The sequence below is a fragment of the Manis javanica genome, chromosome 1, assembly GCF_040802235.1.
Source record: "Manis javanica isolate MJ-LG chromosome 1, MJ_LKY, whole genome shotgun sequence".
Taxonomy (NCBI): Eukaryota; Metazoa; Chordata; class Mammalia; order Pholidota; family Manidae; genus Manis; species Manis javanica.
Genome location: NC_133156.1, coordinates 210,408,915 through 210,422,678, shown reverse-complemented (window position 1 = coordinate 210,422,678; position 13,764 = coordinate 210,408,915). Strand labels below are relative to the sequence as shown.

General features: G+C 41.6%; 1 protein-coding gene across 13 annotated transcripts in view; it reads right to left on the bottom strand.

The window, feature by feature from the left end:
- Positions 1–13,764, bottom strand: part of SLC8A1 (solute carrier family 8 member A1) — a 374,762-nt gene that overhangs the window by 319,678 nt on the left and 41,320 nt on the right. For 8 of the 13 annotated variants that reach the window (XM_037009316.2, XM_037009318.2, XM_037009317.2 and 5 more), the window contains exon 1: positions 1,110–1,139. The exons of 3 other annotated variants lie outside the window; for them this stretch is intronic. In XM_037009316.2, the coding sequence (XP_036865211.1) occupies positions 1,110–1,124 (15 nt within the window). In that variant the 5' untranslated portion in view covers positions 1,125–1,139. Of the gene's footprint in view, positions 1–461; positions 686–1,109; positions 1,140–13,764 lie in introns of those variants that run through there. 2 more of the 13 variants (XM_017655158.3, XM_017655159.3) reach the window with 1 other exon arrangement.

Genomic DNA, 13,764 nt, shown 5'->3' with positions numbered 1-13,764 from the left:
GGAGCACCCAGAGCTTGCCGGCAAAGAGGAGACTCACAAGGGCGGCTTTGGGGAAGACCCCGGGGGTTACCAGGAGGGATGGCCGAGGGGCAGAGCCCAGTGGGTGGGGACGCCTGGATCCCCAGCAGCGCTGCATTCGGGTGGACTTAGCTCTTCGCGCCCTGAATCCTTGGAGCCCAGCTCGGTGTGAGGTGCAGCATCTCTCCGTAGCAGCCCTTTCTTCCCCCGGCAGCCGGCACTGGCAGGCGGGCACACTCACACCCAGACGCACCAGCCCGAGCAATTTCACTCCCGGAGAAGCGCGGACACCCCAGAAAATGTGTAAGCGCGCCGCGAACACACATAATTTAGGAGCTAGTCCTTTGCCAAAGCGGAGGGAAGTGTGGCCTCAAGAACAATAAATGGAAAACAGTTGACGGTGTCTGACCAAATCCCTTCTGATGCCCATCATAAGATCCTACCTGGTTTGGGGGAGTGTGGCTGGCTCCTTCCCCCGGTCCTCCAAGCCCGGAGGAAATCTGGCGCACTCCCTCCTTTTAAATAGCTCCCGATCAGGAAGAGGTCGATCCCATCTTCTGAGGGAAGCACAAAGCAGGCGGCGGCGGGCAGGCTCCCGAGCAGCGCCGGCGCGAGCAGGAGCGGCGGCGGCGGGCGGCCGGTGCGCGCGGGCGGGAGGCAGGCGCGGAGGCCGGGAGGCTGGGAGGGCCGGGGCCCCGGCGGCGCGCTCCCCCTCCCTCCCGCGCACACTCGCCCGCCGCCGCCCGCCCGCCAGCCGCAGCCTCGCACTCGCTCACACGCGCGCTCGGCCCCGCGGCCGCCGCCCGCCGGCTTCCGGCGCCCCGGGCGACCGCCTGGGAGCCGAGCCGGCCGCCGGCGCGCTTCTGGAGCACGGAGCGGGTGGGCACCCCTTCCAGCCCCGCAGCCTCGGCCCCCGAGGTTTTTCGATTTCCTCCCTCCTGTCGGCCCCGCAGTGCGTTCTGGCCGCGCGCTAGCGCTCTCTCCGGCCCCCAGTCCATCCAAAACACCGGCGGACGGGCGCTGCAACTTTTCAACCTTCCTGGCCTCAACCACAGGCAGTCCTAACCCCACCTCGCCTACACATTTCTCACCTCTGAATTGTACATCCAGATATATCTTTCTTCCTCCACTTTCTATCCCTCGGCTAAAGGAAGCTTTCTTTTAGCAAAGTGATCTGGGGATACATCGGTGACTTCCTCTTAAATCATTGCTCCGTGTTTTTCCTACATATAGACCTGCACAGCAACACGCTGGCTGGAAGCTGCTGACACGAGCAGATAAGGATATGGGGGTGGGGGGAGGTATTCCCCAGCCAAGAACTCTGAAACATTCTCCGTATTGGTATTTCCCTCAAAGATTGCAGCTCACCTGGGAATAAAGGCCGAGAGGCTGTTTAATATGAAAGCCGTGCAGCTTTTAAACTACAGAGAGGAGTAAAAGCGGAGCATTAGGGTTGAGCTGGGAAAGATCTAATGCAGCAGTCGACGAACCATTCATTGTCCTTTCCAAGAGAAGCATTATCATTGCCAATACATCACTTCCCCATAATTAATAAAGGAGCATTGCACCAGGCCCTTGCTCTCTTGACAGCTCATTCATCCTTACAAATCCTTAATGACTTGGCAGGATGGAAGGCTAGACCTCCTGTGGAGTTCACGGACCTGGCTGACATCAGGCACACCTGGGAAGCTTGTTTAAAGTGCAGATTCTAGCGTGTCCCATCTTGAGACTTTGACGCAGCAGCTTTCTGACTCCCAGGATTTTAAAACACCAGCCGACGCTGGCCACTGGTGTGGTTTGCCAAAGGTGGGGGGGTGGGGGGTGGGGGTAGGCGGAATCCGAGGCAGCTACGTTGGGAAGGGAAGGAAGGAGCTGCACGCATTAAGGAGAAAGTTGCTTTCCTTGGGAGAGTCCTCGCAGTACTCACAGAGAGCAGCCAGGCCAAGGGGACAGGGAGAGTCCGACTCCAGGAATCCCACTGTTTGACCCGGAGGCAAAGATGGGAGAAAGGGAGATGTAGCCCTTCTCTGCCTCTATGCCGATAGCTCTCAACCTTGACTGTGCCTCTGAATCTCCTGGGGAGCTTTGAAAAATTCCAGTGCTTAGGCCACTCCCCAGAGTGAACCTCTGGGGGTGGGTCCCAGGCATCAGTAATTTCTTTTAAGGAGCCCTGGTCAATTCCTATTGGTAACCAAGGTTGAGAAACACTGTTCTTCTACACCAGTATTCCTCAAACATATGAGTGTGGACTGCAATTTCTCATGCCCTAGATCTGCAGCAGGCCGGACATATGCACTGCATCCGTCTAGTAGTCGTGGACACTCAGCTTGCAGAGGGAAACTCCAAGCGTCTTCTCATCTTGAATGTTCCCAGGAATCATTCTTCCCTAGGAACATTTTTCTTTCCTTGTTGTGAGTTAAATTTTCTTGGAAGCCACTCTCCACACAAACTTTTAGACTGCATTGACAGGTGGGTGTGAACAGAATGGCATGTGGGCAGACACAGAAGGCCACCATCTCTCTGTTAGAGTACGTCCTCAGCCAGAAATTACTTCGGCTCCTAACTTCAAGGGAGTATGAGACAGAGATTTGGCTCACACTCAACCAAGGGGGCTTGGCGGAGAAAAACAGCTACTTTTTAAATGACAGGGAAAAGCATATAATTAAAGACTCCACCCACAGGTAATAGGATAATGCTAACTGAGAGCTGAGTGAAGGTAAATGAATATGTTAGTGGACTGCATCTCGGAATAGATTCTGTGGAAAGGTGTGATTTATTATTGTTATTATGGACCACTCAGTGAAAGCTTAGATTTTCTTGGAAGTATAAGCATGCATGTGACATGGGGTGACAAGAGCCCTGTTTTTAAATGTCTATAATCCAGCAGTGCCTGAAGTCCATCTTGTCAACAGCTGAGAAGGCACAAGGCTACATCTCATTCCTTTCTACTCCTCCTCTTTTACAGTATAGGCTGATGTCAGGTTAACTTGGATTCTTACGAGGAAAAAAATCTGCATTAAACGGTCCTCTCTCTTCCTAAGACCATTAAAAGGCAGCCTAGTGCATAGTAATTTGGCACTCTTTTTGATTTGGCTCAGTTCCTGAACCCCTAATTTTTTTTTTCCTTTCATTTCTCATTAAAGGCATCTTTATAAGGGTTCCATTGCCCTGAGGTAAAGCAAACCTTTTGCTCCCTGTGAAACGTCATACATGACCGGATTTTTATTGCAAGAATTATCAAAGGCTACATCAATGACCAAGGCTCTAGGTAAGGAAATAGTGAGACTGCTGCAGGCTGTAGCTTTGGAAACAAGAAATATTATATGTAGGAAAGTGGTGATTTACATTCCAATGACAATAGTATTTCTTAATTGTATTCTTGAATATTGATTGCCATTCTGTCCTTTGGACTTGAGATTCAAAGTTATGGGCCTCCACTGTTTTGTATCCAAAGCAGTATGGCATGACCATTTTGGGGACTGCACAGGGATATCACAAAAATCTGCTATATTCTAAAGATGGTTCAGATTTTGATATGCTATTTTCCTGCCAATAAATCTTCAGGAGATCTTTTAGTAAATTCATTTTCAGACCAAGTATGAATGTTGTGAATTAGGCCCTACTTTTTTATTCGGTCTACAAGAAAATTAGACATATCATCATGAATACCAAAAAATTTTTAAGTATTTAATATTTTACTAAAACACGCAATAATTTTTCATTGTAGGGAAAATAAGTACTTGTAATTTTTTTTCATTTTTACTTTGAATTACTAAGGTCAGAGGTACCAACATTGTTTTCCCACTTGAAGCTTCTCAAGTGTGTTAAAATAGAACTATTCTAATCATTCCCCGCCTCATTTACTACTCCTCCAGCCTTCACCAGTCAACCATCTGAACTCAGTCTGATGCTGATTTCTACCTAAGAAAAAAGTACTGCAGCACTCCCTGCCTGACCAGCGAGTGGAGCGTAGCATTAGGGATTCTCCCACACCTACTAAAATCAAGTGCGCCACTGGCCCCACTTGTCCCTTGCATTTTCTTTGCTGATGATTCGGTCCAGTGTTTTTTGCATCAGGGTTAACTGCAACTGTGGAGACTCTTTCTTGACGGCTAAGTGCTATTGTTCCTCCTCCCTGGGGTCTTGTTACTTCTACTTCTCTGTCTGACCAGTTGAGCACCACCTTTGAACCCCATCCAGTAAGTGGGCCCTGCTGCTGGGTGGGAGCAGCCTTTCTAGGAGAGTCTTCAGTTAGAGCCCATCCCCGCCTGGGCTCCTCCATTGTGGGGCCACCCACTTCCTCTGAATTTGTCACACTCTTTGGACATCAGGAGCCTGCACTTCTGCATTTGAGCAACATTGAGTCAAGAGTTGGGCTTGTACAGAGTCCTGAGACTTTCATTTTCCATTTCTTCTCTGTATTATGTAGCTCATATCCCACAACTTTACCAGTGGTAAGGTGACCAATGAGTAATTCAATGGCAGAATCATTATCTAGAACAACTAGGAATCAGAAAAAACTGGTTAACAATTAAGGTTTGGAGTCAGAATATCTGAGTTTGAATGTCACCTCTGCTGTGTAACTTGGGGAAGTTTCTTAACCCCTCTGAGTCACAGTATCTTTGCCTGGAAAACCTAGATCATAGAATCTCCTTCAAGGAGTTATCGGAAGGATACAATGCATAGGTGTTTGACATAGCTCCTGATCATAGTAATTATTCTCTAAATAATGTTATTACTGTTGTTGGTAAAATTCCATAAAAATGATATCCATGAAGTAAAAAAAAAATTTCTATATAATTATGATCTGCATAATCAAGCCATCTCATTAACAGTTTTGCTATCATTTTGTAATAAATAATTTTATACAATGAATAATCCAGGAAAATGGATGCCTCTATGGTGGGAGAGTACTTTCCTCCTCTATAATGAAATAAGCTGCTTATACACTTTCTGAATTTGTAAGTGCAGAGTGTGGTTGTGTGATTGATAAAGAGGGCACCACATTTGCTGTGTATTGGTTTGATATGATTTCAAACCTACTTGTTTATGACAAAGACCAAAAAAAGTTATTTTATAAGTTGAGTGGGGAAGCTAGCAAAAGTCAGGCACTGCCAGGGCCACTGTTCCCTAGCAACATGCTCTAGCAACAAGGGACTTTCATTTTTGCACTGGCAGCTGAATGTCAGCTTTCAGCTGGCAGGTACTGCTCATGTAAAGATACACCTCAGCTAAATTTGGGCTTTATTCCTTTCATCTCTCCTTGCCTGGAACAATAGTGTGATTAATCTATCATTGATTTGGAGTGTGTTATTTCTTTATTGGCTTATGAAGAGACATTATCCTATATGCTATTGGCTTGCCAAGTTCCCTCAGTAAACCGATGTTAAATAAATTGCTGGAAAGAAAACTCAATCTTTGTTTCTCAAAACAAAGCAACATTCTTACTGGATCACAATATATCTTTTCCTTTATGTCTGGGTATTAACTTGATCCCATTTCTATTATAATCTGAGGGCATGATTCCCAATAGAGCCATTTCAAATGAATTCCAGGACAATGAAGATTTTGCTTGTCACATTAATTTTATCAACAGATGACCTTATCTGTAAGACATAAACTTCTTCAGTAGTTCGCACAAAATTTCCTCAGAATTAATTCAAGGACTCTCTATCAATAGGGGCTCAAGACAGAGCCCCCTAGGGTACTCTGTACCAGAGAGTTGTTCTGAAGCAATGTCCCTGAGAGACTGCACTTCAGCTTTTCCATAAATCTCCTTTCTAAAGTATCATCTATGATCTATAGCTCACTCACTGCATCTTCAGTTGTTGGCCACTGATTAGAATCCTCTGAGAACTGCCAATGTTTTAGTGGTTACCAGAGTGCCCAGACAGCAGCCCTGGAAAATGGTCCTAACCAAGATACCTAAAAGGGAAATTGACTGAATTTATGGGTGTCTTAATCTATGGTTTTAGTAATGCTTATCCTGCTACCATTGGAAGTGTCTGGAAATAAACTATATGTTCTTGTCTCTTTAAAAATTCAGAATCTTATATAGTGTGTCTTTAACAATTACAAGCGAGAAAAGTTCAGAAACTACATTCTATTTTTTCTTTCTTTTAAAATGTTATTCTCTCACACAAAAAGCTTAGCCGTCTGTGTATTTGCCTAAGAATTTTTGAGGGTATAGAGCAAAATATTATTTGTGTGGATATTAAAATGATTTGTCATCTACAACCTAATTTTATGTAAGAAATTCTTATGAACTAATGAGAAAGTTATGACTGTCCTCATTTTGCAGTTTGAGAAAGCACAGAGATTTGCCCAAACTTGGCTGAAGTATCAGTTGTGTTACGTCAAAATGCTGCTGAAGCCCAGGCCCACTCTTGGATATTCTGTTCCCATTGGTCTCAAGTGATGTATGGGCACTGGCGATTTTTTAAGTTCCCTGGGTCGTTGTAAGGTTCAGCCAAAGCTGAGAACCACTGACCTAAGATCAAATAGCTAACTAGTGGTAAAGACAAATGAAAAAAGTCTCCTTACAATGGCCACAGTGCCATTTTTATTCTGCGGCTCCACTGAATATGATATTTAACAGAAAATAAAAATGGGGACTTTTTTTTAAATTTAAGAGCACTTAACAAATGTTTGATGGCCTTTTAAAGTCTAAGAAGCACAGGTGGGTGTTGTAATTGACCTGACAATGATACATAAGCCGATTGGAAGAGATAGTGAAGAAAGTCAAGTCCACGACTGCAGGGATTCCGTCTGTTTTCTTAAACACTCAATCCCCTGCATTTAGAGCAGTTTTGGTGTATGGTAGATGAATTAACAAAACACATATTGTCCCCTGTAGGGGTACTGGCCTATGTGGACAGGAGATGGATTTTGACTATAGGGTAAAGTAAACTCTTTGGCTTCTGTCCAGTGCAAATAGCAACTTAATAGCAATCATCTCCTTGTAGCTATAGTGCAGGCCCTGGTTAACAACTGACATCATCACCATATCCACACCATAGCCTGGCCACCTGCTCTGTGATGACAGACAGATTGTCTGTGACATTGCAGGAGGCCAGACCACACAGAGATGGCAATCTGACCTAGCCTCAGGCCTGCGCCTGTAAACTGACCCTTTGTCACTTATCTCAGGAATTACTTACAAGCTCTTGTTTGGCCCAGTTTGTAAGCGTGTTAGCAACTCCCTTCTTTCTTGTTAAGAGGAGTTATTTAGGCATATAAATTGGTATTACGCTTCTATTTTCACATTATTTTTCAGTAATCAAGGAGCCTGTGTACTTCCTGTTGTCATTCACATACATGATACTTAACTGTGGCCAAATAGTTAATTCTTAGAAAATCACCATTTCCAAACTTGCAAGTAATGCATGAAAATAATAGCTAACTTATTTTTTCTAATTTTATTTAACATTAATTACCTTTTATTTGCCAGATCTTATACACTTGGTTTCAAGTCTACTTAAAGGCTCATAGGCTAAAGCAGATTATGACCCATGCACTGCTCTCTTCTGAAATGAAGGATAGATTGCTCATTTCAAAGAAGAGACCCGAACTATCTATCTTAGGGATCTTGAGACTTTTTGTGTCTTCTTGTTTCTTTTATCAAAATATCTCTGAATTTACACAAGGAAAGGCAGATTTTAGATGGAAAATTATTCAACACAGCAGATGTCTACCTCAAAATAAATCATCAATAAATATGTGTTGACTATATGTTGCAAACGAATGGAACATGCCTAATAGGGCAATCATTTAAAGGAAATTTTATAGCAGATTTACTGGCTGAATTTTTTAAATCATTCAGAGAGCAGATAGTAATTTTTCCATTCAGTGCCATGAACTAAGTGAGATTAAAAAAAATGAGATAGACACCATCCATGACCTCTAGGAATTTAGCCTCATAGCTAGAATTAGACTAAAGATTTTTAGCACCTGAATGCTACAGCAGATACACACTTTATGAAAATGCATCTTGAAGAGTGTATGAGGTGTATTAAAGAGAGCATGGCGGGAATCAAGAGACCGTGAGGAGATGATCACAATCATCTTACAGAAGGCCAAGGAAGAGGACTCTAAATAATGACTGAAGCAGAAAGGGAAGGATATAGTTATTTTTCTTTTTGGCTCAATTATTGGCAGAGTCCCTTTACCTGACCTTTATTTAGAAAAAAATACTGAGTTATCACTTTCAGGGGGATCATTCTGGATGGTTTCAATGAGAACACATATGATTTCTATAAGGCTGTTAGGATTCTAGGAAAAAAGTCTCCTTTAAGTGTGGCATACTAAGTGGGAGTGGGGGATAGTCTGTTCCAGGCAGGGAGAATATTTCATCACTGAGATGTACATGATTATATTAAAAGTAGATGACCCTTAGTTGGTTTTATTATTATGTTTAAATTCTCTACACACAGTGCACCCCCTTATTCTTTGTGCATTGGATTTACTGTTTCTACTGCCTGCCCCCCTTGATGTGTGGCTGTCTTTAGGTACCTTGTAGGAAACTGAGGATATCAGTCTTTTTTCTGTGACATAGAGCTGACTTACAACTAGGAAGCAGGTGAAAAGATTCCCCTTCACACCACCTCCACAACCATGCCAAGTTTGATGAAATATGGACTTTATAAAAAAGGCTGTTGCCTCCCCTAACTACATCTGCTTTTAATATTGTTTTTCAACTATAGAGAATCAGGGAAGGAAATCTGAATGTAATCATAACATTTAATCAAATATTTTTTGTCTTTCCATCGCGCGCGCACACACACACACACACACACACACTCAGGAGAACATTGTTTTGCTAAAAATAGTCTCTTTTTTTTTTTTAATAACAAATCCAAAGATGAAATCAATAGGCTTGATTTTTCATATGTATTTCTAACATCTCTTGTGACACACCCTTAATATGACACAAACTAAAAAACCGTAAAACACTGTACATGCATCATAATGAGAAATCTAGTGTTGATTTGACACTGCTTGACATTGTAAGATAAATGTTTTAAATGGAAAGCACATAATATATTTTTAGATCTTATAACCTTGTTTTAAAGTGAAATGTTATTTATTTTTAAAATAAATTTAACATATTTAATTATTAATTAGTTAAAATTAAAATTTTATATGAATTTATTTACGTAAATAAATCAAATTTTATTTATATAGAGAGACTAATGTTAGAAAAATGTCTAATGAATTTCTTGACAAGTTTGGAAACTTCTTTCCTTTTTCTGGAAGAGACAGGATCTTCTGATCACAACAGATATGAGCCTGAATTTTGTGGAAGGAAGTTTCAAGTTTGGTAGTTACCTGCTAGCTATAAAATCATAGATAATAATCAATTATTCATTCACTCATTTATTATTTTTAAGTGACTATTATGCAAGGCACTGTTAGACATAAGGGAATTATTAGTGAATACGTGAACAAACAGGGTTTTTATCTTGGGAAAGAAAAAAGTATTAACCAAATTATACACTTTTCTAGTAGAGGGGGCTGACCCTTTTTAGGAGAGTCTGTTTATTTTATACCCACAATATTGCAGACATGCTGTTCTAAATTACTCTCTTATACTATAGATACAAAGAAATAATGATAGCCACAGTGAACAAAAAGTACTGGCACAATTCTGGAAAGGAGATAATGCATTTCATGACTTTAAAAGATTCCTACATTTCTACCTATTTAATTGAAGTTAGAATTTCTGAATTGTGGTATTTAAACAAATTCTCAATTTCACCCAATGTGATACCCACTCTGGTAGGAGTTGTAGGAGAATAGTACTCAACTGCTTCCTCCACTTGAAGATGAAGAGAAGAGGCTCTCAGGAAAATTGCTTTAAAGATTGTAAAGAGAGATTGGCATCTGGTTTCCAGTTTTAGCTTCCAGTCTCCTTCTGTGCCATCTGCCCCTGGAGGAGTGGTGGGATGGGGTGGGGTGGTCTCTGAAGTCGGGCTGGTGCAGAGATATGAGATTGGGTTGCACGCCTGCCAAGTGCTGCACCATGGGACAGAAGATGGATTTTGGCCACCAGCTGGGGGTCAACCTAAAATAGTAGTCCAATCACACAGACATTCCTCAAACGCCCAGAGGAGATGCTGGGTAAAGGGTCTCTCCCCCGTGGGAACAGTTGAGGACTTTACCCAACCACACTGAGCATATAATCACTGAGATGGCTTAATAGAAAGGTCCAACATGAAGGAGCTTCAACCTTCCCGCAGGAGTTCCCAGCCCTCTCTTCCTCCCTGTCTTTATTAAGGAGTATAGAGGAAGGAGGGTTTGCAGAAGGTGGGCAATACCCCCTTCATCTCCAAGTCTCTAGAGCAGTGGTCCTCAAGTGTAGCGGTACTGCTCCTTAGAGGCCATTTGGAAATTGATGGGGGTTTTGTTGTATACTGGTTTGATGTGACTTCAAATCCAATTGTTTATGACTTACATGAAGTTGTTTTAATCCACTTCTTTATACAAAGACAGAAAAAGTTGTTTTTAGGTGTAAAATTGTTTTGATATGAGAATGAATGAAGTAAGCTATGTCTGTATATCACCATCTCATCTGTTCCCACCAAGAATTCAGTTCTGCTGCTGGGGGCTTATCAATGAAAAAACATCTTATCAAAAAAATAAAACCAGAAGAGGCAACTCTGGCAAGGGGACATTTATACTAGAAAGATCAAGAATTTGTGAGGACTATCTGGGAGTGTTCAGTCAGAGCCAGGCTACTCTTTGCTGATCTAAATAGCTCTCCAGAGACCTTGGGGCAGTTCACCCCTGCTTTGGTAAAGGCAACTCTGTAACCAGTAGTAGTAAAAGCTGTGAAGCAGCTCCCCAGAATCATCTAACCAGTCATCACTGCAGCCCTCGCTTGTTCCCTAGCAACAGGGGACCTTTACTTTTGTACTGGCAGCTGGATAAGCTTAGCTGGGCTAAGCTCTCTCCCAAGTACTAACTCATGGAAAAAGGTACACCTCAAGTCAATATGGATTTCATTCCCTCCATTCCCCTTGCCTGGAACAATAGTGTGACTGAACTATGATTAGTTTGGAGTATTTCTTTATTGGCTTACTGAAGAGACATGATCTTGTATGTGAATTTCCCACAGTGAACTTCTGCTAAATAAATCGCTGGGAAAGACAAACTCAGTCGTTGAGCATTAATTTGCCCCCAACAAAACAGTATTTAATTGTTGTCAAAACAATTGGAAGGTCCTACAGACATTTATGGGGCCAGAGATAGGACACATCTTGCAACATGAGAGTCCCACGCAATGAGTAATTGCCCTTCATTCCATAGAACTTTCCAATATTCTACAGGGCTCTCTCATGTAAGTGTTCTATAGAACCTTACTCTGGTTTTTATATAAAAAGCAGGGGTTTTTTTCTTTTTTCTTTTTTTTTGTTGGCAGTTTTAAACTTACACTGATATTTTCCAGGAAAATAATCACTGTGTATATTGAGGAAATAGGGTGCTTTGTTTTATTTGGAATTTAACAAGAGCTGTTCACCATTTTGGAAAATCCCTTTGGTGAGGACCATGTTGCTTGTTCATCAGCCTTTGTAGCTGCTGCCCGCAAGGTGGCTCTACATAGTGGGACAAGCATCTGACTGTTCCATCCTATCTTCTAGAGTGGTCATATCTGAGTTTCATAAAGTGAACAACATGTTCACTTATTAAAATATATTGGAATTAATTTCCCTTTATATTATAGCTAGAACATGGTGTTGAATTTTAAAAATTATGCATGGAATAGGCTATATTATCAATTTTTATTTCAGAATAATGAGGAGGTGACTACAGAGTATTTGTTATAAAAGGGAGAAATTGGATCTGAAGGAACTGATGATGTCTCCAAGACTTACAAGTGTAGTCTGCTGTGAAAGGGCAGGAGTTGGGGGAGAAATAAGAATTGAGTATGAGATGAAGATTTAACCATGAATAAGAGTGAGTCAATTACAATAATGAGGCTCTTTTAATAACTAAAATTGAGAATTTTCTCAACTGATACGACATGCCTTTCAGGGAGCCACTGCAGGAAAAGGAGCTTTGCCACCAGGGGTTATCAATGGGAAACGGCTTAACAGTCTTTCCCGCAGCTTTTGTATCCAACTGGATGGTCAGGGGCCTGCCACATCCTCGAAGAGTGGAAAGAATGTGTAATGTGACAGTTTTGCTCATAACTCGTTACTGGTAAGCTCACAATCACTCTGAGCCTTCCTACCCTGCAAACTAAGGATACTAGTAACTTCTCTGCTTCTGGACAATATTATTGTGAGAATCATTTATTGTGATAACTATAAAGTGTTTGTAATGAAAGGAAATGTGATTCTGTACCTTCTTGCATTTCAAAGTGCTCAGATCCATGCTGCCGTGCATGTAAGGATGCCTAATAGTGAACGTTGGCTGGGTGAATGAGCAGCACTCCCCACACAGAGCACAAATGCTGCAAATTTTGCTTTGGTCTTTATTTTTCCAGTGGATGATGCTTAATTTCTTCATTCACATGTATGATATACCTGAAAAAACTATGAGCATTTGACATCATTAACTCATTTATAAATGGCCCAAGACAGCATTAAATATAATAGCATCTAGATATTGAGAATAGTTCATCATATATTTTATAGGAACTGGTGATCTAAAAACAAAATATGCAGAGAAAGAAAGAAGCTGGATAAGTGTTTTAAAACGTGGATTAATTTGAGAATGAAATCCCATCTATTGCACACCGGGGGAGCAGTTAATAAACTCTCCTGAAAGGAGTGGAGTAGGTCCCCAAAACTGGCTGGAGGCTAAACTGGATAGAACACAGTATTTATCATGCCCTTTAGGGTATGCATCTGACCCTCAGGAGGATTGTTCAGCTTCAATGTCTACCTGCCCTAGACTCTACTGTCTTGAAATGTCTTGAAAGGTTGAAAATATCTCCTTCTGTGCAGAGCTTTAGAGTGTGCTAGGGGATTGATGTAAACCCAATCCAACTACTAAAAGAAACTCAGACTGAGAGGATTTGCCCTATAGAGCAGCACCGGATAGATCACACAGCATGACTGCCCTTAACAGAGCACTGTTAAGATTCTGAGTTGCTTCTGATGCTAGGGGGTTGTGGTGCTATTAGTGCTATTGAATATGGACAGAGGGAGGACACAAGTCTAAACTGTTTCGTTCACTTCTCTAAATTCTTTCTTCTATCAACAACATTGGTACCTGCCAATTTTGTCTCCTTTTATTTCTTCTACAGAATAATTATTTGCTACCTTTGCTCCTTTTAGAGGCAATTTCTTCCCTAATTAAAGGTCATATAATGTCTCTTTGCATTTGACATTCACATAAATAACTTCTGTCCTTATTAGTCTTTCAGAACGCTGTCCACTTTAAATAAACCCTGATTAATTTCTGCTTTTTCCCAGTGAAAGTAAGAGTGGTTTTCTTTGATACTTTTGAATTTGCTAGTATACCTACCATCCTTATCTATCACATTTATGGTATTTAATTTTTATGGCTACCACCTGTGTAACCTTCACAAAACAATTTTTCATAACAAAATGGTTATAAAAATGTTTTCCTATATGACCTATGACTCTACAAAAATTAATTTGATTACTATTAATTATGAGTATAACTTTAAGCAAATTGCTTCATCTCAGGATGGCTGTAAAATGGGGGTGTGGAACTGATATCTGCTTCTTTCCCCCACTAAAACATTCAGATTTCATGGTATTGAAAGGGAGCAGA